The sequence below is a fragment of the Phalacrocorax carbo genome, chromosome 5 (assembly GCF_963921805.1).
Source record: "Phalacrocorax carbo chromosome 5, bPhaCar2.1, whole genome shotgun sequence".
Classification (NCBI taxonomy): Eukaryota; Metazoa; Chordata; class Aves; order Suliformes; family Phalacrocoracidae; genus Phalacrocorax; species Phalacrocorax carbo.
This window is the reverse complement of record NC_087517.1, coordinates 29315613-29343406: the sequence shown is the minus strand read 5'-3', so window position 1 is coordinate 29343406 and position 27794 is coordinate 29315613. Positions and strand designations below refer to the sequence as shown.

At 38.7% G+C, this 27794-nt stretch overlaps 1 protein-coding gene across 4 annotated transcripts in view; it reads right to left on the bottom strand.

Moving 5' to 3' along the window:
- Nucleotides 1-27794, bottom strand: part of PARD3B (par-3 family cell polarity regulator beta) — a 436340-nt gene that overhangs the window by 296979 nt on the left and 111567 nt on the right. For all 4 annotated transcript variants that reach the window (XM_064451807.1, XM_064451805.1, XM_064451804.1 and 1 more), the window contains exon 3: nt 4645-4816. In XM_064451807.1, the coding sequence (XP_064307877.1) occupies nt 4645-4816 (172 nt within the window). The remainder of the gene's footprint in view (nt 1-4644; nt 4817-27794) is intronic.

Sequence of the window (27794 nt, the reverse complement as noted above, 5' to 3'; positions counted from 1 at the left end):
AAGAGATGCTATGGCACCACAGTTTATCCAGTCAAAATAATTTTGTCTCATTATGTAAGCTCAGACCAAAGGAGTTGCAAGACCACTATAGACCAGAAATGAAACATTGTTAGAGATGTCATCTAAGCTCAGAGAACATCACGGTCTTGTGGAAACAATGGGAAAACAACTAATTGTCAGTCATGGTCTGGATCCAATGAAACAGCTACATTTAGTCTTCTGAGGGTACACAAGTTCAAAAGCGATGCTTAATATACAAGAGACTTTATGCCAGGCAGGAGAAGGGCTGAGGAGTCAGACAGCCAGAAGACCATCTCTGACAGAGAATTTTAAAATGAACTCTTTCAGTGGGGTATAGGTTACTTTACATTTACCATGGGCTAACGTCATGCAGCTGCTAACAAGTATTCAACATACTGTAATTTCACTATTCGTTGTTAGGTTTTGTCTATCCAGAGTTTTATACCTAAGAAACAAGGTAAAAAACTGCAATGAAGAATTTGCAACAACCTTTGGGGTTAAAGAAGTTGACGTGTTCCACCATTCAATTTTGCAAATGTAAATCAGCTATTTAGGCATTTAGCTGCCTTACCATTCTTCACAAATTGTTGTAATGTCCACGTCACAAGTGTACTCTGGGAAACAGCCTCACAAGACAAGCTCTCTCTACTGCCAGTTCAGCAACAGTATCTCAATGTTCTCTACTTACCCACAGAAATACTGAAATTAGTAGATTGTTTCCTCACTGTTTCAGACTGCTGACTGGACACATTAAATAGTTGCGTGCTTCTCTAAATTTTGTAATATATATTAATAACTGTTTTATTACCATTTGTATTGTAGCATGAAATGTATTCTTTTCCCAATCACATTTTCTGTCAAATGGCTTTTTTTTTTTTACAACAGAACTATATTTATTTCATTGTCAACTGAAGCATGTACATCATGATTTTAAGTACCAAAACAAAAAAATCTTTTTTATTTTGATATGAGAAACTAAGTACAATTAACAAATCCCTGCCAGGCTTGATATTCTTTTGCACTGTACTTTAATTATGGATGAAAAATAGAAAGGGAACTGGAGATGTAACTGAACTCAAGGCCCCTCTACAGAATCTACTTTCAGTACTCTTCTGCTCACTAAACCAATAAAGGCAAGATACCTGGAAGATCTACACTGAACGGAAACAAAAGCAGCAATGCCCCTTCCTCCTCTTCGGGTTTCTACAGAAGTGCAGGGTTACCTGTCCAACCCATCCAAACAAGAACACACAGCACTGGTACTTCTCAAAAAACTACAGTCATTGGGTGTGCAGAAGTACATGGGACATCATCGTTAGGTTTTCATCTACATCCGAATGGAATATGGCAGGTTTCAATAGATACATCTCCTGAATATAGAAAACTGTGGAGAAACAACTACTTCATCATGTCACCATTTCAGTCATCATGCTTAACAAAAAACACCAGGATGCAAAACCCACTACCAAAATGAGATCTATGTACATAACTAACAAAACTAAATGACTCTGCTTCCTTCAGTAATTTCACCCCTGAGTATCAGAAACTTCAATAAAGCCTTTTCAGCTGTAAGACACTATCAGGTATTGCTTACTTTGCAGTCCAAATTCAGACACTGGCAGCAATAACATCTGAAAATCCAGCTCTGCAGGAGGAGTGGGGATGTGCTCAAGTATGTTTACATCTCACCTTATGTTATGGATACTGTGTTCACAACCAGCTAAAATCTTCCTGCATTTTTCTTAAATTAAACGTAAGAGCCCACAATTTCACCTGTTTGAGAACACTGAGTTAGCTTTAGAAGTAAAGATGCATTCATTCCACGGAAAAGAAAAAAAACAGCTGAAAAAATTCCTAGATTGTTTTAAAAAGATATGTGCCAATTATTAAGAAAGTCGTTTGATAATAAGTAAAACAACAAATCTACTTTTTTGCCCTAAAATTTGTCTGGTACGTGGAAGCAATGTAAGCTATAAGGTGCTTTTGGCTTTCAAGTCAAATTAAGATTAAGTTTTTATTCTGGCTCCCTTTCAAAGTTACAGGTGACAAAGGGCAAAATAAGAGTGAGTAACATAATGGAAAAACTATGATTTCAGAGTCAAGTTGATCAGTATTGTAAAAAATATCAACCACAAAAAAAAAAACCCTGAAAGAAATAAACACAATTTTAGAAAAAATCCCCCCCATCATCACCATCTCTATCTAGCCAGTAAAGGCTTTCAGACTAGGTAACATACGCTAAACTTAACTGGATCAAATACACAATTAATAAAAATGAGAAGATTTTGAAGGCAGCATTTCAAGTGCCTTTTCTAAAATCAGTGCTGATTCTCTCATGTTTGAAAATGTTTAGCTTCATGTACTTTATTAAGCATCAAGCTCTAAGTATTCTCTGAGCAGATCACTAAATAGACAGTGTTTCTACATAAAACCATGGACCTGAGTTCATTGAATACAGGAAATTAATTAACTAATTAATTAACAGGCAAAATTGTTCCACAATCTGGCAATTTATGTAGAAGTGGATTCCCTGCCATTTCATCCCTAAAGGCATTCTGCAAAAATACTCTAGAAGGTAAGCACATGACAGTTCCTGAAACACAGCTCTACCACGGAAAGCAACACTTGCTCGCTACGTGTATATTTAATCACTTCCTTGCTCCCAAAAAAGAATCTCTTTTTAAACTTATTATTATTTATTTCTGGTAGCAAGTGTGAGTCAATTCCATAACAAGACAGGGAGCCAGACTACTGTGGTTCATGCATCAATGATATTGATGCAACCAAATTGTCCTTCTATTTCTTCATTTACTTTTCAATTTGCCTCTAGTGGAAATAGGGACATAATTTAAGGTCTGGGGACTTGTAAAGGAAACGTAAAGGCAAAAATTAAGTCTAAAGAACTATAATCCGTGATTTAAAGTCCAGAAGTGAAAACAATTAAATTTCAGAGTGCAGACTGAGTTTATAGGACTGACAGGTAGAAAAAGCTTTCATTTACCTTATAAAATGAAACAAATCTGAAAGAGAACCATTGAGACAAACACATTACATTTATGTTCTCTATTTTAAGAGGCAAGCACCCACTTAAACTTCAAATATATATTAGTATTGCACTGAAAACAAAAAACCCTAACTGTCTGCTCTTCTCATGTTATATTTCATCTCCTTTACACTCCCATAGAAGGATTCCACAAACGCTATGAAAACTGAGCTACCTCATAGCTTACTGGTAAGCTCAAGATCTCTAGCATTTTCTGTTTTACAGTTATGTGAGCTTGAAATATTATTCTCCAACCCTCAATTTATGTACAACAGTATGCTAGACAAACCACTTTCAATGGTTTTTGGGGGTCTGTTTTTGTGTGGTTTTTTTGTTGTTGTTGTTAATTAGGGCTCAGAAGTATATGGAGAACAATCTCTACTTTCTGAAGCATGCTAAAATGAAGTTGCAAACCATTCAACCATTGGACCTTTAGCCACAAACTTTTCCATACCTCATGTTTACCAAAAATACAGCTCAAATACTCTTGCCATAACTTGTATGTAAGTCTTTTCCCAAGATTCTTAGGTATGAGAAATTCCTGTGTGTCGTTAAATATAGAAAAAGATTTTTCTATATTCTAGAATATAGAAAAACCAGAAGTGATCCATTAACACAGAAATCTGGATCTAAAAATTTTCATGCCATTTGAATTTCAGTATTTTCTACATCAGGCACAAAAATGAGCACAGATTTGTGTTAGAAGTTATGCAGCTTCATCCAGTAAGCTTTATTAGAAATTCTACTGGATGAAGCTGCCTAACTTCTATATCTGCTATCTAGGTGTCAGCTTAGCCTGCTCTCAATCCAAGAAAGTATTTCAAACTGCTTTGTGTTCAACATACAGACTCTTGCTCTTTATAATTGGAAGCCAGCGTCTGAACTCTTGGCCTTCCAGGCACACTGAAACAACACAGGGACCACAGTTGCAGCACTTCACATAGTAGTACCCTCTGATATAGCAAGGAATTAAGCAGAAGCCTCTCCTAATCACAGTTTGCTCACCTGAAAGGCAAATAGACTCTGCTGTGCAACTTCTTCAAAGGCAAAGAGGTGATGTGTTTGCAACCAGCACCTCCTTTCTACCTTCCAACCCCCAAACCAGGGCACTAGCTCAGATAATCGCTAAAAGTATTTGCACACAGCAGTTTTACACTCATTGAACCCAGGTTCCTCAACAACAGTGCTGAGGGGTTTTTTCCAATAACTTTGTTATTTGAAAATATTTTGCATAGGTTTCATTCTCTTCCACTCTCAGCAGATAACAATGAAGGATTGTCAGCAACCTGCGCAGTCAAGGAAAGGAGAAAAAGAGACCCAGCTGTATGGATGGGCATAACATGTACCAGGATACAAGGCTCAGGTGCAAATTTGCCATGCTCAGTTGCCATCTTCAGCATCAATTGTTCAGAAGTCCACTTCTTGTCACCACAATTGTCTTCACTGAATCACAAGGCAAACAATGAGGTGCTAAAAGAATTCTTTAAATAAATTAAATCAGACTACAGACATACTCAGAAATAAGAAGGTACTATATATTGGTTAAAAAATTTAAAAATAACCATGCAAGATGTACATACCCAGTTTTAGGGCAGAAGGAGTCACTTCAATCTCACCACCGATTGGCTGAAAGGCAGCCAGCTGAGCCGCTACCTCCGTCTCAAAAGAGTCTGGGCTATTTCTGTCTGTCAAATTGCCATTGGTGCCATCAGTCTTCCGGTGAGTTTCTTGCTCATCATATACAGCAATTAGCTACAAAAACAAAAGATAATACAGTTACAGTTTGTGGATTCCCAAATTTCACTTTTTTTTTTTTTTTTTTTTAAGTAAGACATCTTTCACTGGGACTACAAAATCTTATTTCAGAACAGCTAACAACAAACATACAGATTCATGAAAGCATGTACATTTGTGTTTAAATACACTGACTCCAATATTACTTACATATATGCTTCAGCACTGCCCTGTGCTGACATGCTTTTCTGCATTAGCATGCTACCATTAGTGAGGATTTTACGTTGTTCCAAAACATTTAGGGCTGAACATGCATAAAAACACAGAACAGCATTTAATTCTTGGGGGTGGAGGGTGTTATTATTTTAAAAAACTTTAGTGCTGCTGACTGACGCACTGCGCAAAGGTCACACAACCATGGAAGCTGTACTGAGTGAGCAGATACATGTTTTATTTACAAGTACATAATAATTGCATTCCAAGGACAAGATAGATCAGGCACAGTGATGGAGTGTGGAGTTTCCCTAATGGCCCAGCCTACGCCTCTGTAATGATGAAATGTTCTTGGTACAGCTGGGTACATGTATACACACACATCTCTACCCACCATGTAATCCACCATCTCCTCCCATTCTCTCCTGCAAGCTTATACCAGATACACCGTTTCTGAAAACTATCCCTCGGTCACTGACTCTTCCGCAACTTCAGGCCTCTACCAATACAAAGCGATCAGATCATGTACATTCTGCTTCTTCAACAAGTGACTCGGATACACACGGCTGGGTGTAAACTGTGTTACAGTTCCAGGAAAACAGCTAACTGTGCTACCGTTCTGGGAAAACAAACAAACAAAATTATTAATTCCCTATGAATCTAAACAAATTAGAAGACTTGCTATTCTCAGCCAATGGGACACTTGACACCCCAGGGCCCTCTCCACAAGGAGGCGAGGTAACAGCAGTAGTTCAAGCACTTTTCCTGCGCGCTACCTGATGTGGCATAGTTCTCGTGCCATACGATGACAAACACTTTGCCTATAATAAGCACTGTACAAGGTATCTTCATCTTAAGGTCTTCGTTTATTTCACTTTTTCTGAACTCCTTAGGATTATCCTAAAGTTTTTCTTAGCTAATCCTGAAAAAGACCACAACACACGATACTGCTTAGGCAATGCCGAGATAATGCACAGAAACAAGTTTAAAGGACTGATTTATTACTTTCTCTCTGTATGTTATTTTTAAGATATGCATACACACTCTCTATATTAAAATATTATTATGTCAAATTTCCTCTGACACTTCCAAGACATGTGTCAAAAATTATACCCTGTGGTAAGTAGTATACTGAAACAAGAAGACAAACATTTAAAGGAACTCATTTGCCTAAGGGAAAAAATGAACATATGAGAGGGAAAAGAAAAGAAAAATCCTGAAGTGCTTCTAAGGAAGAAACTGACGTTTTCAGGTCTTCCACTCATTTATAATTTGGTTGCTGGAAATGTGTCAGCTCATATTTACCAACGCATATTTCAGAGACACACAAAACCCCTTAAATAATTGGGTAGAAAACTTGCTCTTTTCCATATGGAGCCTGTTTCCTTTCTATGGCCACACAAATAGCTCTTACAGCATACAATTTCATTTTTATTTGTCCAAAGCATATAGGAAAGATTAATTCCAGTAACAAAGACAATTCTTTTTGCAACTTATCCCCGCATTGCAGTGAAACTACCTAGACATTCGCACCGCATGCCTCACCAAGTCATCACTATGCTCCACAACTATATACAGCCAAAAAAAAAAGCTGCCTTTGAGTCAGACATAACATATCATGGCAATTTTCTCCAGTACCATGAAAAAAACCTATAGTGTCTTTTGTTTCTAAAATTACTATTAATGTTATTATGGAAGTCCATCATGATTCAAGAAGTTCCACAACTCTTACCCACCAAAAGGTTTGCTTTCTCAATCTCACTTTTGCTGTGGAAACTTAATTTTTAAGAAAGAGGTTGTTACTAACAAAGAGGAAATTTGAGATTGTGTAGGACCACAGCACTGAAAGCACTTTAGATAATAGTAGGATATGAAGTTCACCTGAGCAGTTGCAATGTAGAATAGAGTAAATCAGCTGTGGTTTGATGGGAATAAACAAGTTAATTCCTCAGCTGGACCAAGCTGAGTTTCCCTATGGTTTCACACCCTAGCATATTAAATGCTATATTACACTGTAATACTCTACACTTACTGCCCCAGGATGGTGCAGAGACCAAAAGTAGGGATTAGCTCAAAAAACACAAGACAAACTCTTGGAAAAGTCCAGCAAGAACTGTTAAACCAAAATATGCAAGCACTACCTCATCAGACTCAAAAGCCCCCAAAACACGTAGTAAAAACCAGAAAGGTAAATTAGAAGGATGTTATAATTACCATAATTCTATACGGTTTAAGTACTTTCCACTGGTCATCAACAGAGACCAGAGCAGCAGTCTGGCCCTGCACTACTACTCTTGCAGGCTCACATACATTACAGTATTATTGCATACTTAGGTTTCTAAGCACTATACGCTTCCCTTATTCCCCTGAAGTTCGAATGAAACTTCAGCAAAAATGATAATAGAAGATTATTTTAATAAACAAGGTCACAGACAGACTTCCAATACCTGTAAGATATGGTAGCTTACCTGTCAGTCAAGCCCAGAAAGGCAAACTGCATTATGGCTACACTGCAACAAATGCACTGGCTTCCTGGTACCCCTGCTCCTACCCCTGGTGCGCCATCTTCCAGGGAATGGCCCGTGGTTAGCCGGTCCTGTACCCACAGCTCCTTTTCAAGGGGTCCCAGGCACCCAGGCCCACCAGGAAGAACAGGGACACCCGAGAGCAGGCGGGCGCTGCCGTACAGCTGTGCAGCAGCAAGGCCCAGTGGGGATCCGGCCGGCGCCGCTGCTGGGGGGCCGCCATCCCTGGGGGTCGGGGCGCCTCCCCCATCAGCTGCTTCCTCTGCGGCCTGAGGGAGTTCTGTATGTAGGCCTTGAACTCAAGTTACCGATGATGCGCTCAAATGACCTGATCTGCAGAGGGTCTAGGATGGTAGTGAATAACCCAATCTGCAGAGGGTTTTGCGTGTTAGTTTTGTAAGGGGACCAATCTGCAGAGGGCCCAGTTTAAAATAAAGTTTTGTTTGTAACAACTTTGTCATTGCTCCAACGATGATCCCTAAAACACGTGCCATAGTGTTGGGAGACGCTTCCCAAGAACTAACAGGTTACAAATCAAACAGCCGCCTTGATAGCTGGTCAAAAACGGGTTTGGTTCAGGCAAAATGATATACAGAAATCACAGTGCCTGAAAGTGGATAAAACCCCCAGGTCTTCACCTGCTTAATTATATGGAAGGATTGCAAGTGGTTTGAAGACTGTATCAATTCTGCTTTCATTCACCTATCGAGAAGGTTCAGCACATGGGGATGCTGACATCAGCGTCTCTCCTCCCAGGGCCCACAGCAGAGTCAGGAGGAAAACACATGTACTCCACCAATCCCCGTTCCCAGTTCCCACCTTATCTACCCCAGGACTCCATTTCCATACTCTGAGCTGGAGTGGGCAGGGCACAGGTGCAAACCAACAGCAGGCAAACTCCTGCGATACAGCCCGGCAAATGGCAACAAAACAATTTCTCAGAGCTAAACCACACAGGCCTTACACTTATCTGAAAGTGGGGAAGCTTCTTACGGCTGTCATTCCTCGAGTGACTTCAGTGTAAAGCCTGCAGTTCCCTAGTCTACACCTAGGCACTATTTTGACAGATTAAAAAACCAAGCAAAATGTATTTCTTTACAGTATGGAACACACCATTAATTAAGCAACATGATCTAGAGTTAAACTCCCATTTTTTAGAGAGTGTGGAAAGCAGATACTCCCAGTACTGCATGTAGAGGTAGCAAAGATGCAATACCTTTCCTCACTAATGAAATAAACAGCCATTTGTCTTCTAAAATGTTTATTCAGGAGAGAACTCCTCAGGACTGCAGTTGCAGGAGCACCTTATCAGTAGCAATTCTAACATTATAAATACACTGCTAATCAATCAATGCATTATAAATACTAGCTTCAGCCTTTCAAAGGGAATGACTACAATTAAGGTTATGTAAATTAGCTATTCAAAAAATAATTGTAGTAATTGACTTCTCATTTCCAGTATGGAAAATTCTTTAATTGGAACAGACTGTAGATCTCTTCTGATGGAAAAGAACTTCAGGACACATTAAGAAATCCCCCACAAACATATCATGAAAACAACAACATTGTCTGCAACACTGTTTTTTTCTTTACCAGTTCAATATTTATAAACATTGAGGGTTCAGTAAGTCAGCTGATTTCTTTATCAAAATATTGCTCTAGACATTTGCAAACTGTAGAAGTTATGCTAGTCCTCTGTTGCTGTTTTGTACACTTGCTGTACTTAAGCATTGCCCTTTTTTTAAAGGTTATTTAAAGAACATGAATATTCACTGTAAAAGATATCTATATATTTGTATATAGGTAAAATGGTTCTAACCCCAGTATTGTTGTAATCTCTATTAACAACCTACCAGTTACCTAGACAATCAATAAATTATCAAAACTTAGCACTTATCTGTCATTTTTGATCACTAAACTCCTCCCTACTGATATTGATGTAGTCACAACAGAAGGCAGCAATAATGAACAGTTGTATTTTACTAGCATTTTTGTCGATCATAAGTGGAATATGATATCCTATTGTACAGCTCTTTCAATTTTTTACTGATAATTCAGTTGAGAAGCTTGCAGAAAATTAAAACAAGATTATGTAGAAATTTAGTACATTCCCAGACACACAGAGCAACACACACACATCCAATTAAGCTCAACCCTTGTATTCAAAAAGGTGGGTAAACACCAATAGTAGACAATGATGTTACTGAGTGAAAGGTGCCGAGTACAAAGCAGCAGCATGTTTTACTCCAGGGAACCACTGGCCACTAAGATACAGAAAACTGATGCATTGTTGCATTTAAAAATCCCCCCAAAAATAAGTGTTCCCATATCTTTGTTCCCATGTGAAACGTTACATCTTCCAGGGGCTCTCAGTCCTTCCAAAACTAGTTGCACTCTACTCCATAAACCTCAGCTGCAGCCGCAGAACCGTGTTTGAGTGCACAGCTCATATGCATACACCGCAGCCACGCTTCACTGTGTACTGGAATATACACCATAAACACAAGAAACAGTAAAAAAAGTCTTTCCTAATTAATATTGCAACAGTTTTATTTTAGTGCTTGCTAATTAAGCTCAAATATAAACAATTTTGTGGAGTTTCAGAATTTCAAAGAAAAACATCCTCACCTTTGAACAAATAGCAGGACTTTAAAGATCTTGCTTCAAGGTACTTCTCTGTTAAACCAGAAACAGCTGACTCCACATTGCCCTATACATCATTTTAAATAAAAGGTTTCATAATTATTTCTCTCTTCGAACTACACTTTTGACAACTAGATTACTGTTAATAAGGTTAAAAACTGTATATTTTACAAGCTTTTCTGTACTGAATTAGAAAATAGACACCACTATTTCCTTTCTGACCCCAAACACCAGGAATGTACACAAGGTACTAAGGAAGACATGGCAAAATAAAAGCTTGCTTGCAATTAAATTAATCATCTTTCAATTACTGTCAGGATAAATTCACTAAAAGAAGTTCTCAGTCATAGGCTAGCATCAGTAGGTGATTGAAATGCAATTTTCAACAGCTGGAATGATATATTCAAAAGCACAAAAAGGCATTAAATACTCAATTTGTATTAAATTTTTCATTCCAGTTGAATGGAAATTTTCCTGTTAATTTTTTTCACATTCAAAACTTTACATTCTTCTCTCACTATGGACAACAAAAGGTAGTAAAATTGTCAGTTTCTTCAATAAACATTTGTTTTCTGTTCAGAGACACACCCTGTCCATGAATTCAAATGCTCATTTAAGAGCAAAGCCTGTGTTTTTTTTTAACTGTATCTATACTTCTGACAGCCAGTGCTCCTGTGGAAGTGATTATTAGTTACTTATAAAATGATGCAGCAAAAAACTTCTCCCTTTCTGGGGGCAATTAATAAAGACTTTTCGCACAAAGCACTCACATCTCAACAAAGAGCTGTCAGGAGGGGTGAATGAACAGCTCAGTGACTATTTCATCGAACTTTGTGACATAACAAGAAGCGATGGCTTAAGCTACAGCAGAAAATGAAGTTCAGCACAGCATCACATTACCCTGCTCTCTGATCCCTCAATTTGGGATCTGTAGGATTAATCTTTTATTTATCCCTACTCATACATAACAAAGAGGTAGAAAGACACACAGTGTTTCTACATGTAACAGACTGATACCATAATACAGCAAATATTAAAAAAAAAAAAAATCAGAACCACTTCAATCCTCCCCAGGTGCCTGCACCTGCAAACAACCAGGCACAGATGGATAAAGGCTGCAGTTGACAGCAACCTACATCTGACCAATGCAAAAAGGGAAAAGGGATCCTCTCCTCTTCCCCCCCACCCCCACTTTCTTTCCGCAAGGTTATGTTTTTGGCCAGGTCAGTGCTTTACTACAGCCATCTAAGGCACTCGAGCACCAGCACCAAATAAAGGCAAAGATACTTTGTTAGGCAACAGTTTGAGCCAGGCCATCTTATTTCAAAATCTCACGCTTACTTCAAGGCTGCTTTGGCCTGACTTTCCACTTTCTCCAATCACTACTTTCTACTGCTCCTTCAACACAAGCGCTACAACTTGCTAGGATCCCTGGTGAGTCAGTTCGGGGAACAAACCAGGAAGAAAAGCAGTTCTCCATCCTCCAGCTGCTTCAGCTCTGAGAGCCACACAAAGCAAATTTCTGTCAACACATCACTGAATTAACATCTCCTTAGACTCCTGTTGTCTGTAATGTTGCAGTAGGGACATATCCCTGTCTCCTTTAACAAAGATGGACCAATGTTCATGCCCCCACTCTCATGACAGCTCACTAGAGTGCTGTGCAAATGTGTGTCATAAAGTCTGAACACAAGAACAGAAATGACATTTCTACAGTTCTCTCAAGGAGTTAATCTTCTTAACAGAAACTCTTCTATGCGCACGGGTTATACTTTCAACTTATGCCCACAAGGGGACAAGAACACTTTAGATCGAGGCAAGAAGACCAAGAGTAAAGTGTACCATATGTTGAACAAAAAAACTTCATAAAGCCACTGTGGAAGTTGTCTCAGAACTCCACAAACTCATTACCGTAAAATCAGATTTTATATATTACTTATGAAATACTCCTGTTCAAATGGTTAAAAGATGAAAGACTGGTAACAGTGCAACATAGACAGAACTAAGGTAATTAGGGTACCTCAAAAATGGATGAAAATGTCATTTAATTTTTCAATTTAAAACTTTCCTGGAGCTCTACAGCCTTTCTTCAATGTTTTTTCAAGGTATTCTTCTGGTATATGCTGATAAGTATTTGAAATGGTATTCTTGCATAATAGTTTGCCTTGGAATTCCTTTAACTTAAAAAAAAAAACGACTGTCAAGGAAAAATACCAATACACACACCATATGGCAGTCTTCCTTCACACCTACATATGAAAACAAATTACAGATACATTATATGAAAGCTATGATTAGCTCATCTTGTTTACCTGCATGCCAAAACCACATACACCAAAGTATCTTCCCAAAGACCACCTCACATTTTTCCTACCCTTATTATTAAGATTTCTTTTGTTACTGTCTAAAAGTAGCCAAGAACAGAATCCGACTGCACACAGTACAAACACTGGTAGTCTCTACTCTCAAAACTTTTCAAGGAAAAGACAGAATAGGAAGAGAAGCAGCATGCCTAAGAGAGAGAGATAAGACCGAGCCCATGCCCCAGCCCTTTCTGGGTAAGGGAAAGGAGAGTGCCAGCGGTGGGGAGGGATCCTTACCCAAGTGACAGTGCAGTTGTTTTGGCACAACCCAAGCAACAGAGCAGGGGACAAAATGAAGAACCAAGGGTGGAATGTGAGGCCAGGACTGGTAGAGCCCTGCAAGATTTATTTAAATGCACAGGGCCACTGGAGGTCCCCAATACTGCCAAATGCTTCAAATGTTTGTATTTCACCATAAATGGGCACCATGGCAAGAGGTGATACTTTAAATAATAATTTTCTTCATAAATTAAGCTGAGGTTTTCAAATTTTCTCTAAGCTGTAAAAGTTTGTCTGAACAGTGATATGCTAATTGTTTCCAGTCTTCACATTTTAATCAGCAATCTACTTCCCAAGAAATTTGGAGTTCTTCTTGCCCATTGCTTAATAGATTTAAAGAGAATTAATTAGAGAAAGCCATATGTAAAGAAAGGACTGCATTGTTAACCCTCTGGAGCGCCTTCCCCAGCACTCCTGCTGTGCCTGTGCTGTGGCACTGCTAGTTACCCAAACGGGTTTTTCTTTGCCGAAGAGCTATGCTGACTGCGCTCACTTGAGTATTTGTGGTTACTGACATCACAGCCATGGGAAGGGGTTTGAACTGTCCATTACATCTGGGAGATCAAACTTATGGACTGCTTTGTTACTACAAGCCTTGCATTTACCTCTCAGTCTTTTCACTGTATTTAGGTACCTAGCTAAATTTATGAACCTGAGTTTCCAGATCTTTAAGAGTTTAACAGCCTGCTGAAATTTCTCCTGTGGTTTTTATTGGGTTTGTTTTGGGTTTGGTTTGAGTATTTTTGTGTGTGTGGTTTTGTTTTGTTGTTGTTTTTTAATTGCTATTTTGGGAAGGTCCTCAATTATTCTACAAAGGTAAAAAAAGCCCCTGTACTAAGAAATGATGCCTGAGAAAACCCTTTTGTGTGTGTGATCAAATCAAAAGATATCCTTATCTTCCTGTTATTTCCCTGTAGCTCAGCTGGCAGGTTTTGGCGTTGGGGATTTTTGGGGGGTGTTTTGTTGGGTTTTTTGTTTGGTTTTAGATGTGGGGCTTTTTTTTTTTTTCCAAAGGTCATGGCAAAAAAAATCTACATGATTGATGAGACCTTATATACTTCTTCCTGTCCAACCTATTCCTTTGTGGGCACACGTGACTGTACTTCAAACAATGCAGCTGATTGGGTACTTAACATTGATATTTGTGGCAAAGTTTGATGAGCCCTTCAAGCATGACTGAGATGTAATTTTTTAAGCCACTTAGTAACTACTTGAGAGCTGTTATGGAGATCCATAGTAACAATACAGACATTCCTTGAGGGCTGACTCTGGGTAGCTTCCCTGGCAGATATAAATGCTAGTGCTAAAATGTCAAGGATTTATAATTATGATGGCAGATGCATAAAACACATAAAACAAGCCTTATTAGGGTTGATTGAAGTAAATATACGAAAGGACATTCCTCCTTTCTTCTGTAAAAGATTCATGTTCAATGCTATTTGTAGCCCATCACACTCATTATGTTTTCATGTGAAATAGCTTCTGAGTTTTGCTAGATAACAAATGCCCTTTGTTTTCATTCTTTCTCTATCCAAGGGAAAGAACAAATGGAAGGAGGACTGTAAAATGCAAGGCTGACTATTTCCTCTCTTTTACCTTGAGACTGAGTACTTTCACCTCTATGGACTTTACAGAAGATGAGCTAATTTTGGAGAGTCCATTTAAAATTGCATTATAAAAATGTAGATACTAATATCGAAGACTGCATTACTTACTAGAATCATGTTTGTCAGAAGCACTTATTGTAATCAGTGATTGAAAAGGAAAATTTACTGTGTCATAGTATCTGATATAAGACAGTTTATCAACAGGAATTATCTTAATTTCAAATACTACTTTAATGCTAAATTAATAGTTTAGTCCAATTCCACAGGCAAGCCTCCTATGGATCACACAATAAAACAAGCCAGTAACACCACAAAAACATCAAAACATCAAAAACATCAAAAGACCATCTCTGTTGAGCAAAGACTCCAAGCCACACATGGAGAAGCGAGGCAGAGGGGTAGAATGCCAGATGAGGAGAGCCTAACTGCTCCCAATTCCTACTGCAGCACAAAATGTTCCTGCAGCCAACTTCTACTTTAGCAGGCACCTTGCCTGTCAGAAGCATTCAGCAGACCTCTCCAGCAAACTGCATCGACCTCTTCTCCCCACCTTCTCACCCCTTTCTGGATGCTTTTGAAGTCCTGGAAAAGCTGGTGCGTTATAGCAGTCCAGCTTCTTGTGCAGTCCTGATTTAAGGCACAAAGAAATGTTTAAGTGGACTGCTGCTGATCATTCAGTTACATAAATAACTGCAAGAAGAAAATGAGCAGCTCTTAGACTCGCAAAGCTTCTTCATTGCTGGGGCTTTTTAACAGGGTTTCTGAGGAACCCTAAGTGGGAACAAACAAGCACCAATCCAGCCAGGACAGAATCATGTGCGAGGTGGTACTAGGCATGTGGATTCACACTTGCTAGCACCTACGGTACCCTCAGTCCTCGTTTCCAGTAGCTCCCTTCCCACTCCACACATACCCTATGCATGTTTCAGCCCATCCACACACGTATTTGTGGAATCTCCTGAAACACCACCAACTGCCTTTGATCCCTATGATGCCATTTAAGGTGGCTGAAACATTGCACAGCTTTGTATAAAAGGGGCAGAAGCTGATGCGGAAGGAAGAGACAGACTGCTCCCTGCTAGCTTTCCCCATTCTAGTCACATCTGATCTGGATATAGGAGCTTGTAGGGCTAAAAGGGAGCTGGGAAAAATTAAATTTAGTGAGCCCATCACCATTTCTCCTAACTGCTCTGCTTGTGACTCTCCTTAGCAACAAATGCTTGAAGAAAACATTGGCCTTCAGTACACTGCCAGATGTACTAGCAGAACCAACAATTTTTACATGTTCTCTCTTTTCTCTTCTAATGTCTCAGCTGCATATAATGAATACAAAATTTAAGAAAGCAGAGCCCTCCAAGGTAGCTTGTTAACCTTCAGATTATATAGACATGTGAAAATCTTCAGAAATTTAAACCAAAGTAAACTGTGGTGCAGAGTTTCATTTCAGTAAGATCAGAGGGTATAATTGAAATTCTTAGGTATCTGCACAGCTCTTCATACTCTAGGCAATCATTTATGATGTTAAGCACTGTAACTTTTGTATCTTTTCCAGATTCTGGTGTAATGAGTAGGGCCCACAGAACAACTTAGGTTGGAAGGGAGCTCTGGAAGTCACTGGTCCAGTCCTTTACTCAAAGCAGGTCCACACAGGCACTTAGGTCAAACTTCAAAGCTGGCTCAGGTTGCTCAAAGCCCAACCCAGTTCTGTACATCTCCAAGGACAAAGATTTCACAAGTCTCTGGGCACCCATTCCAGATATTGCCTACCCTCTCATGGTACAAAAAGCAGTTTCTCCTATCTTACTGGAGTCTTCCTCATGACCACAATGTTCATTACCTCTTGCCTTCTCACTGCGGACTTTCAAGAATGTAAGGTGTAGTCTTCTCTACACCACCCCATCAAGTAGCTGTAGACAGCAATAAGATCTCCCCTGTCCTAAGAAGTTCATTCACCCTCTCCCACCATGTCATGTGTTCAGTTCCTGACCACACTGGTGACCCTGTGCTGATCTTGTTCCAAGTATATCAATGTCTTTCTTGCACAAAGGAGACCAAAACCGGAGACAATTAGCTGTGGCCTCACAAGTGCCAAATAGAGGGGCAGAATCACTTGCCTTGACTTGAGGGCTATGCTCCTGCTAACAACCTGAATGTGCATTTAGCTGTAAAGCTAAGAAAAACCCAGATCAGCTGCTACCAAGTCACTCTTTTTTTTTTCTCTTGCACTGATTTGCCAGTAAGCATCACATGCAAAAATAAGTTTTTGCTTTGACCACAATTACTCAAAGGCAGAATATGAATTAGCTGTTTATTTGGTTTTAAATAGCTTTGATCTTTTTAGAGGACATTATAGGTTGGGGGAATGGAACTTCAGAAGTGAAAAAAAGGCAGCACGAAGAATTCTGATGGATTTTACAATTCAAGTAAGTGTAAAACCATCTGTACAGCATAACACACACAACAACTTTCATTAGTACAGACAGGCTTGATAAATCTTGGGATGTTGCCACACGTCATACAATTCTCACACTGTGTTTCTGCCTGTGCAGAAAAACATTTCAGTATTTACAGCTGCCAAGAGTCCTATGCTTACTGATGCCTAGTTTAGTGAGACTGCATTATTTGCCCTGCCTCTGACAGTTTATATGTCAGGCTCTAGAAAGGCAAAAAAAGCTAACAAAACTGGTTGTCACCTTGATGAGGAAAGGTCTGTCCCTAATGATAAACTAATGCTATCAGTCTCTACTAGTTTGTTATTAATTCTGTCAATAAACAATATTCTTGGGGGGGTTTTGGTACATCATAATAATGCATACCTATGCCTTTGAAAAAATAGAAACTAAACACATTTTGCCTTTTATGCAGTGACCTCATTTTCAGAAGTCATGACCCTATAGGCTTCAGCTGCAGAAGTCACTGACCTTGACCTCAAGCAACCATATCCCTAAAGAAAGCTCCTAAATTACATGATCCTTTTATGCATAAAATCTGAGGCAAAGAACAGAAGAGGAGGGAAGAGAAGTTTAACTAAAGTGCAACAGTAATGCCACCAAAATCCTCAGAATTTCTTTAGTAATTTGCTAGTTCACATGGCTTGTTTTATCATACTCATTAATAGGAGACTACAAAATCAATCATTGTCAGTTGCGGAAAAAACTGTTTTCTTCCTTTTTTTTTTTTTAAAGGCAAACCAGTTTAAGAAGTCTACAACAACTGAACAAGAAACCTATGAAGTTATGCTCTCTCAGAAGATCAGTAACATACAAAATTGTGAAACATTCAGAAACTTAAAAGAAGTGTGGCGGTTCTAAACACTGCAGTTCCAGAAATACACATTCCCAAATGAACTACCAGAACAGAAGGACTAGAAAAAATATTTTGACTTGACATCTTAATGCACCATTACTGTGAAAACAATGAAACTAAAAGTAAAATTTCCAGAGATAGTCACAGCTCTGGCAATAACAAAAACCCCTTCAGTGACAATTACTCATTTCAGCAATCAGTTCATAACAGACATCCTACTGCTGCCTTGCTCATTATACTCCCTAAAAGAATGATCTACATGTTATAAATTTCAGTCATTTTTTACCCTAGCATTAGCTGCCCACAGCATAATTTCATAGCTAAGTTTCTTAATTTCTAAGTAAACAAGTTAAATGCTGACACCATGGATCAAGATCCACAGCAAAATTAAACATACTATTTCAAGATTTTCCAACTGAGTTAGAATTCAGACTGCAGCTGAGAGAATGGTATTTGCAAAGTTAGTAGCAGCTATAATAAGAGTGTGTGTGTATATATGTTATGCATCCCTTGGACATGAACGTGTTTGCAAGCAAACCAGATCTCACATACATACCCTTCTACTACCCACGCGCTGGTACTTGTTATTCAAATATGAACACATCCTATTGAAACAGAGCAAACAAGCAAAAATAACCATTCAAAAAAATTACAATACCAGGAATGTTCCTGTCCTTCCACAACAGTATAGGATCCAAAAAGTAAAACCAAAGTACATATTCCATAAGTGGTACTATAATTGCTTGTTAGATGGATTTTGACACGATCTTCATTTGCAAGGCTGAATTTCAATGCCCTATTAAGTAAAGCGTTGAACATTTTACTTGATGCAGAGTTTTGTAACATCTAGCTATCAAAATGCAGACTGCAAGTCTGACCTCTGGACAGTGATTAAAATTATCTTAACATTTCTTAAGGAGACTATCTCCTATGAGAAAAGCTTTGAAAGAAAAGGAAGCTTTTCTGTTGTATTGAATACACCACAAAATACTGAGCAGGGTTTCTTACCTACACTAATTAAACTAAAACTTTTTACTGGATAATGAAAAACACTGAACAATATATTTAACCAAGTTGAATTCAATTAACAAATTCCTATTACTCTGAAATATTATTTTAACGTGATCTGAAGCTTTCTCTTTTGAAAAAATCTTCATGCTTAGCACATAGTTTATTTTTGACTACAGTAGTTTGAATATTCTGCAAAACAGTGATATGCCTTGGGAATAAATGACTTCAGACCATTCCGATCATTACTCAGAAATTTCAAATGTGATTTTTCAGAGAGAAGCTTGTTCATCCGTTTTCCACTCCTCATTACAAATGATAAAGGGACCTATTCATAAAGCAAGCATTTAAGGAAAAAAAAAAAAAAAAAAAAAGAGGAAGAAGGCCTCACAAGTGAACGATACACCAATGATATACCAGGCTCTGCTTTCAAAGGTAAGCTAAACTACTCAATAAACAACAGAACTGGACAGAAGTAAAATACTTTCAGCTAATCGAAAATTTTTCCAGAATGTTTCAGTTGTCATGAATCTTCAAGTATCTTGAATATCATGAAGAGACATCAGAACTGAAGCGACACATCTAGCCAAGTATTTTAGCTTCCTCCAGAAAACTGAACATGGCTATTCCTTGACCTATCTGTGCTGGGTCTCACCAGACCCTGTAAAAGGGAATGTTTTCCCAGATTTACTACTAGTACTCATATGGAGTCAAAGTAGAATCACATTTGCCTTCCTCACTGCCACATCACCTCGTTAGCTGAGAACAGTCTGAAATATATGAACATTCAAGTCAGGGGAAAACGCTAACAACGTTGATTCATTCTTTGTCTTACTTTTATGGAAGAGTTTTTAACACATTTTTGTCTTTCAGTAAAAAAAATCCAGCAGAAAACAAACCAAAAACCTCACAAACACAAAACCATACACACACACACAAAAAAAAAGATGAACTATTATGAGTGTGATATTCTTGCTCATCCTAATCTGTTCCTCCACACGCATTATTTTTTCCATTCTTCTGTGGCTACACCACAGCGAGCATTCAGTACCCTCCAGGTAAGCCACACTTCCATAACAGCACACTCTTTGAGGATTCCTAGGCTTTACAAAATGCAAATTAAAAAAAAACCCAACACCACACACAGAGAAAAAATCCAGACAAAATAGCAAATATATTAATGTTGCCTTGAATCCTTATCCTCCAGTCAAATTATTTTCTTTCCAGGAGACCAAGAGTGCTTCTTCACACTTAGCTGAAATCAAGTCTCTGGGGTTCCTATCCAGTCTAAGTTGAATAGCTTTCTTTTTGTAATTCAGCAGGCACACACACTGCAGAATTTGACACTGGTCTTCAGGAAAGTCCCTCAAAATCAATTGACTCCTGATTTAAAGATCTGGGCACCTAAACTACTTTAAAGAAAAAAAAAAAAGAAAAACCAACCAACAAAAAAAACACACCAAACAACCACGACCACACACAGAACAAAAACTAAACAACACGACACACACTTCGCAGCAATGAATGGACCCACAGCTGGCAACCCCAAGGATGCCCACTATCCACTTTGACACAAACAGAAGAGAAATATTTTTAACCAGCAAAAAATGCCAATTCTTTCTCCCTTCTCCCATAGTTTTAACTTTAATCTAAAATTTCAATCAGGGTACCACCGAGTCTGGGGCTGCAGACTGGCACCCAGAAGCCAGACTGAGTTTGGTCGCTCTTACTGGGAGCTCCATGGCCTAACTCCAACATCACACCAGAAAGGCATTTCCATCAGCCTCCTCAAGAAGGTCAGTGCTCAGCAGAAGCACACCCTCCAGGTATTGCCTGCATAGAGATTCAGGGATTTCAGAAAAACTGAGGGACAGAAAATAACAGCAGTTCATCTACTCTTCAGAGACTTTAAGAAGCAGAGGAGAATCTGCCAAATATCTATTGCATATGATATCAAAACAGAAGGAATTGATCATTGTGCTTAGAGAAAAGACTGGGTTTTTTCCTCACAGTTGCATTTGAACTTAGAATTCATTTAAAATAAATTAGGTGTGCTGGTTTTGGCTGGGATAGAGTTAATTTTCTTCATAGAAGCTAGCGTGAGGCCATGTTTTGGATTTGTGCTGGGAAACAGTGTTGATAACACAGAGGTGTTTTAGTCACTGCTGAGCAGCACTTACAGAGAGTCACAGCCTTTTCTGCTCCTCACCCCACCAGTGAGCAGCTGGCTGGGGGTGCACAATGAGTTGGGAGGGGGCACAGCTGAGATAGCTGACCCCAACTGACTCAAGGGATACTCCACACCATATGACATCACGCTCAGCATGTAAAGCTGGGGGAACAAGGGGGGGTGGGGGGGTGGGGGCGGGGGAGATATGGATGTTGGGAATGATGTCATTTGTCTTCCCAAGTAACTGTTACGTGTGATGGAGCCCTGCTTTCCTAGAGATGCTTGAACACCTGCCTGCCCATGGGAAGCAGTGAATGAATTCCTTGTTTTGCTTTGCTTGTGCGTGGCTTCTGCTTTACCTATTAAACTGTCTTTACCTCAGCCCCCAGGTTTTCTCACTTGTACTCTTCCAGTTCTCTCCCCCATCCCACCAGGGGGTGAGTGAGCAAGCAGCTGTGTGATGCTTAGTTGCCAGCTGGGGTTAAACCTGACATTAAGCTAACAAAAGTCAAACAAAGACATTATAAAATATGTGACATGGGGTGCATGCTCTTAACAGTGTTTCTGGCCAAGTTTGTGGTAAAAATCTATTTTTGCTCCTTGCCTTCTCCTGTACATGCTGTTTAGGTTACCTGGGAAAAATATATAGCTTTTAATCAAAATGAAGTTTGCAGAGCTGTGCTTTCAGTGTGCTGATCCCTCCTTATGTCAGTAGTCTACTAATAACTAATTAGTCCTTGGCCACTTGACCTTCAGGGCTTTAGTACAAGGAAGAGGCCAGTCAGGCAGCTCCATCCTCTTCCCTGGGCTCCAGTCCAAAGTCATCACAATAATTACTAGAAGGCTTCTGCTAACCTGCTAGCTACTTCTCTCCTTCTGCGCTTTCCAACTCTATCAAGAAACTCTACAGCTTCTATTGACCCAGCAGAGCTCTTAGTCTTTGGACGCGTCACCCCACTCCACCAGGATTATAATCATTTATACTAATCGTTTCTGATCTACTCTTCAACCACAACTTGGCAGCACGGAGAGAGGTAGACTGCTGTGTAATCTGTAAGGTAATGTAAATGCAACTAAAAAAAGTAGCAGGATTCCACAGCCAATTCCTACCCTCCACAGGATTGCTCACAAATAGCATGTTCCTGTGAAACATTTTAAGGAAACTCAAACTATTGAAGAGGGGAAAGCCTAGAGCTAACCACATGGAGTTAGAGCTTCCTGAAGAGATAAAATGACAAGCTCCTGACAGCCATAGCTGCCACTTCTTGGCAAAGAGTACATTCTCATTTCAGTTTATCTAGGCAATCCAATTCAACAATAAGTTCATTCAAAATGAAAAATCAGCTTAGAACTGAAAAGCAGGGAAGCTTACTAGTCTTACTTTCTTACAGCCTCTGAATAAAAACTAAATGCAAGAGCTGAGCACCATTAGCTCCAAGACCCTGAAAGACCCCTCCTGGTCTCATCTACTTTATAGTCTGTCATGCATCATCTGCAAACTGCTTCTGTTCAGTGTATCAGCTTTAAATGTGAAATTCTTCCCAATACACATCCAGAACATTTCCCATTTTTTCTTAACTAAAATTCATTTTAGTTCTCTGCAGCTTTAATTGAACTTCAATTACTAAAACTAGCTTGACACAAGCCATAAAGAAGAAATTAATATTCTACTAAATAAGAACTGTCACTCAGCATTTCCTAAGCTAAATGTAAAAATTAAGACTCTGAATAAATGTATGCTAAGTATCATTGCATAAATATGCATATAATGCATTTTCCTCTTTATAAAAATTGTTAATATAAAGACATTTAATTGCACATCAACATTTTAGTGGCGATCAATCATTGAAAATCAATGATTCTTTTAAATAAATGTAGAAATACATTTAATTAAAATCCAACTACTTTAAATACATTTTTGTTTACTTTTAAATTACTTACACCTCAGCTTGTTCACACTCTGATTAAGAAACAGGATCTCAGGACACAACCCCACTATCTGCTAAAGCATCTTTCCCTTCTGCAATCAATACAGTTATGCTGACAGCGAAATCAATTGGCGACCCAAATCTCATCCGAAAGTGCATCACTGAGGGTTTACCCACACTCAGTCTCTTCACAGATTTTTTTTTTCTATGCCATTAAAATATTCCAATCCTATTAGAATGCAAATATAAGGGGTAGAGAGAGCATGCATAATACCATTAACATTCAAAGATTTTTTGGTCCCCATTATCGGATATTAATTCTTGTATTAACTGATGTTTTGTTAAAAAAAAAAATCAAAAAAAGAACAAATCCATTAGCAGCTGCATTAAAAGTGAACAAAAGAGGCAACAACTACCAATTTGATTATGCACCTAACCCTTTCTGAAAGTTTCTGCATCCAATAGCACCAAACATGCATTGCTTCAACTTTCATTTCATACCAGGTATGTAAGTACACGTTACTGAAAGACAACCTTGACAGGGTTTCTGCCATCTCAGTATTTTTGGCAAGCTTTGAAAAACAGTCATTTTTAGCAAGTCTCTAGATGGTTTCCTTTAAGATCTTTTAAAGACATAACATGGTACTTTTGGGGGTAAGAAAAAAAACAACCCCAAAACCCCAAAGATTTTTGTGTACAAGGAACACGTTTCAGTTTCAACTGAGCCAGTGTGGCAGGTGCCAACCATAAGCCCACCGGCAGATGGAAGAGACCATCTCATGCAGGCGCTTGGAACATTCCCAATTGCCTGCCCAGGTGTATCCTGTGTCATGAAAACTTCCCTTTTTATGCTTCTCTCTACTGCATATGGTGGTAGGTGATCCTTTTATCAGGAACAGTCAAAATATGCTGCCATATCATTTAGGAGGGAAGATGCCAAGCAAACAGCTGCACTTTAGTTACAGGCATATAAAGAGCACTCCTCCTCCCTAGCAGTGACTTTATTCCTAGATGAACAGGGTGAATGAAAGGTAGATCCTGTGTGATAAATACATTTTCAACATAACTTGCATCCTCTCCTTTACAAATCCACAATTCCAAGATTCTGAAATCAGTACTACATAAAGAAAAATAATGTAAATTCACAGCACATCACTGCTGTGGTCATATTCTCACTCCCCCCTGTAGGAGTCTACCATTACTTTGCCTCATCTCGGACACGCGTTGACCAACTTCATTAGGCTCTAAAACTCCCCAAAACAAGATCACACAAAACTTCATTAGAATTGCCTTAATATGTACTGTACATCCAACCAGATCATAGGCTCACCAATACTAAGCCACTCAGCTAGTATTCCCTCAGGTATTGTTAAAAAACACAGTTACATCATCTGAGTCACTAATGGAGGAAGATTTATCAATGTTGCAGGTAATTCCTTCCACACCTTATGAACTGCAAGCCTACTGACCAGTTATAGCCCCTCTGAAAAGTTTGGCACTTCCACTATTCCCTCACAGATGTTCACATTACCAATTAATCATCACCACAGGGAGTCTCAGCACAGAGATTAGGGGTTGAATATACTCACGTCAATCTTGCTTTGGAACCCTTTCAATATCTTCCAAAACAAAAACAAAAATATAAGTAAAACAAATTGAAGAATTTATGTCCGCATTCAAATATATTTTGTAGCTATATGACCTGCCCTATAATAATGAGGTAAATTGATTCTGAGGTACTATAAAATCCCAGTTCTAGTTCCACTACCATTATATAGATTCAGATGACTTTAACAAGGTAAACTGGTAATCTATGAAATTTAAAGCACATACAAATATTAAAGTATCCTAAAAAAATAAATATGAACTAAAAATTAGGAGCTCTGCTAATAAACAGAAATTACAAAGCATGTGATTTATTTTTTAATTCACTTTTTTTTAATCTATTACAAACAGTGTAAGACAATATGAAGAATTTCTCCATATTCTTAGTGGATTTGTTAAACATTTTCTACTTCCACAAACAAAATATACAGAACAGCTACATTCAAATTCCTTAATTTTAAGCGAAGTACCTAAATCCTACAACTCCAGCAGACAAACTGCATTGGTTTCATTAGGTGTATTTGTTGCCAGCAGCACACTCTATATCTAGTACACTGATAATGGAAGGCCACAAAATTACCAAGTACAAAAAAAAAAAATGTACAGTGTGTATATATTTACGTGTGTGTGTGTGTATATGTAATGAACACTTGAAGTACAGCAGAACTATCATTCCTACTTCCTAAATGGACATAAAGGGGCAATGAAGCTGATTTACCCACAGTAGTACAGGATATCCACAACAAACCTGGAGTTAAGCCTACTTTTCCTCAAGTTCCAGGTTACTACTACAACCATTAAATTATCTTTTTCCCTTACCAACATTTTTTGGCAATAGTTCAAGTGCTTTACAAAATCTTGATCTTAATTTTACATACAGGAGAACTGATGTGCTATGCCAAATCACTTACCCACGACTGCCCACCAAACCAATGAAACATCTCAGAACTGAAGGTCCCACTCTGTGTGCTATCGAAGAGGCCACAACAGCCCTGCCTCAATGTAAGCACCCCTGCTGCGAAGAGCAGTGAAGAATTTTCACCTGTTCTTTTTAAAAGGAAAAAGAACTTCAACTTCACCAGCCAGCTTGTTTCAAGCACAAGTGAGCAGATTCCACATAAAGAGAAAGGCATTTCAAATTAGAAGTCTTTATTCAGGGTTTCAGGTGAACCTTCAGTTTTCAAGAACCCTGAGCTCTGCAGGAACACACAGAACTGCAGTTTTGTAGGAAATAACATCGTTAGAAACCCCACCATGTAATTACTCACACTTTCATTACTTGCTGAAACGCTTTATTGGGAGCATATATAGTCATGTCTACAAAAACATGCAAATATCATGAAGCAGAATCCACATCCCCTCCATAAAGCATGTTTCCAGCTTGGGGTTTTTTTGTGTGGGAACAGAATTCCCATACCAAGGGATGGGAAGTTTAGAACTCCTGATTCACACTGCAGAAGCCCTTACTCCTAACATCAGTATATACTCTAAAATAAAGACACTCAGCTGCAAGGCTCATATCTAGAAGGTAGTGTCAGAAAAAGCATCCTTAATTGCCTATGTGGCTGACAAGCATACAATAGTTTGAATTTTTTAATAAAATACACATTTCTCAAAATTCATCCTTCTATGACAGATTAACATTACATCCCAAATCTCCTACGTAAGTGCACTCTTACAAAGAGGGAATAAATTTCAACAGCCTATAAAGCAGTTAGGTCTTTCACAAGCCATCCTCGCTGTTTCTATAAAGTAGCAGAAGAGTAGATAGCAGTATTTCAGACTAGACAAAAACATGCAGAAACCAAAGAAAATGCATAATTCAGTAGGTAAATACTAACAAAAGCGCATGACCAAATTCTTGATATGCACTATAGGGACCTAAGTTTCAAGGTCTCCACATCCTCTAGAAACATTCTTTTCTTTGTTTTCAGAGAAGGATTTCAAGACACAAAAAAAGCATTAACATGTAACTGGAGAAACCACATACTACAAAATATAGATTCCATACAGTTGAGGCAAAAGTGTTGCAAACCAACCTTTGTAGGAATTAAGAGATGAACACCTACAGCATACTCTGGCTTTCAGTAACTAAGCCTACTGGAACTTAGAGAAATTTTAAATATTCAGGACTCAACAACAGCAGCTTTCAAAACTACAGAGATGTATGAAAGAAAATCCAAGAAGTTAAAAAATTCCACACCACAAGTAACTGAAGACACGAAAACTCACATTAAAAGTAGACATATATAAAATGCGTCCCACAACTTTAGAAAACATATAGCCTGTACTTAGAAAGGGGGGAGGTGGGTAGAGAAGTACTTTCTCGTATTTTGATCACAGAGAAGGAATTAAATTATAAATTACACCATTTCAAAGAACAGATTACAATCTTTTTTTATTAAAAGGTATGCAAAACCAACAAATAAAATGCATCAGAGCTTGGTAAAGCTCAGTAGTTTAGCCTCAGTGTTATCTACTGCACATCTGCCACACCGCATTATCTTACTACTCAAGCATCATTTTTGCATTTCAATGTAGTAGCTCCATCAGATTAATGCCCAAGACATTTCAGCTGTGATGCAAGTAAATAAGTGGACATACAGGAATATTATGCACGGCCTGCATCATTGACACTAAGCAAAGAAAATGTGATTAGCACCAAATTGCATCTGACAGGGGAATCAGAAAGCTGTCAAACACAATGACATGGATTCAGTATTTAGAAGGTAAAAGGGGGAATAAAGAAGCTGGCCAGTCTGGCATGGAGACAGCAATAAAACACAACAGCTATGATAAATTAATTCATTTACTTATGAAAAATTAGAGGCTTCCACAGGCAGCTCTCATTTATAATCTTGTCAATCTGGCAGAGTAAATAAAAAGCCTATACAATACACACAGTGGGAGGGAAGAAAAAGAAACAAAAGGGGGGGGGGGGGGGGGGAGAAAAAACAGATTTTTGCATTTAATCTAACAGAATAATTTCTTACATTAAACCACACTGGATTGAGCCTTTGATAAGAGTGACTAATGCAAGGATATATCATAGCAGTAGTTACTGTGTTTACTAGAGATGCTCAGTGTTAAAACAGGAAGGCTGAGATCAAACACTCAGAAGCCATATAAAGCGAAATGAATTTTTTACATGCAAGAGATGCTATTACTACGCCTATCAAAAGGATGCCAGAAAGGCTACAGTGGGGGAAGTCCTTTGAATTTACTTCCACCAATCCCTGGGACGAGCACAGGCTCTAGAAGGAGGTGGTGTTCACATTAACAGCCGAGTGTGGCTGCTAACAGCAGGCTGCCTTGGAAAACCTTTTCAGGGAAAACAAGGTCTGCAACT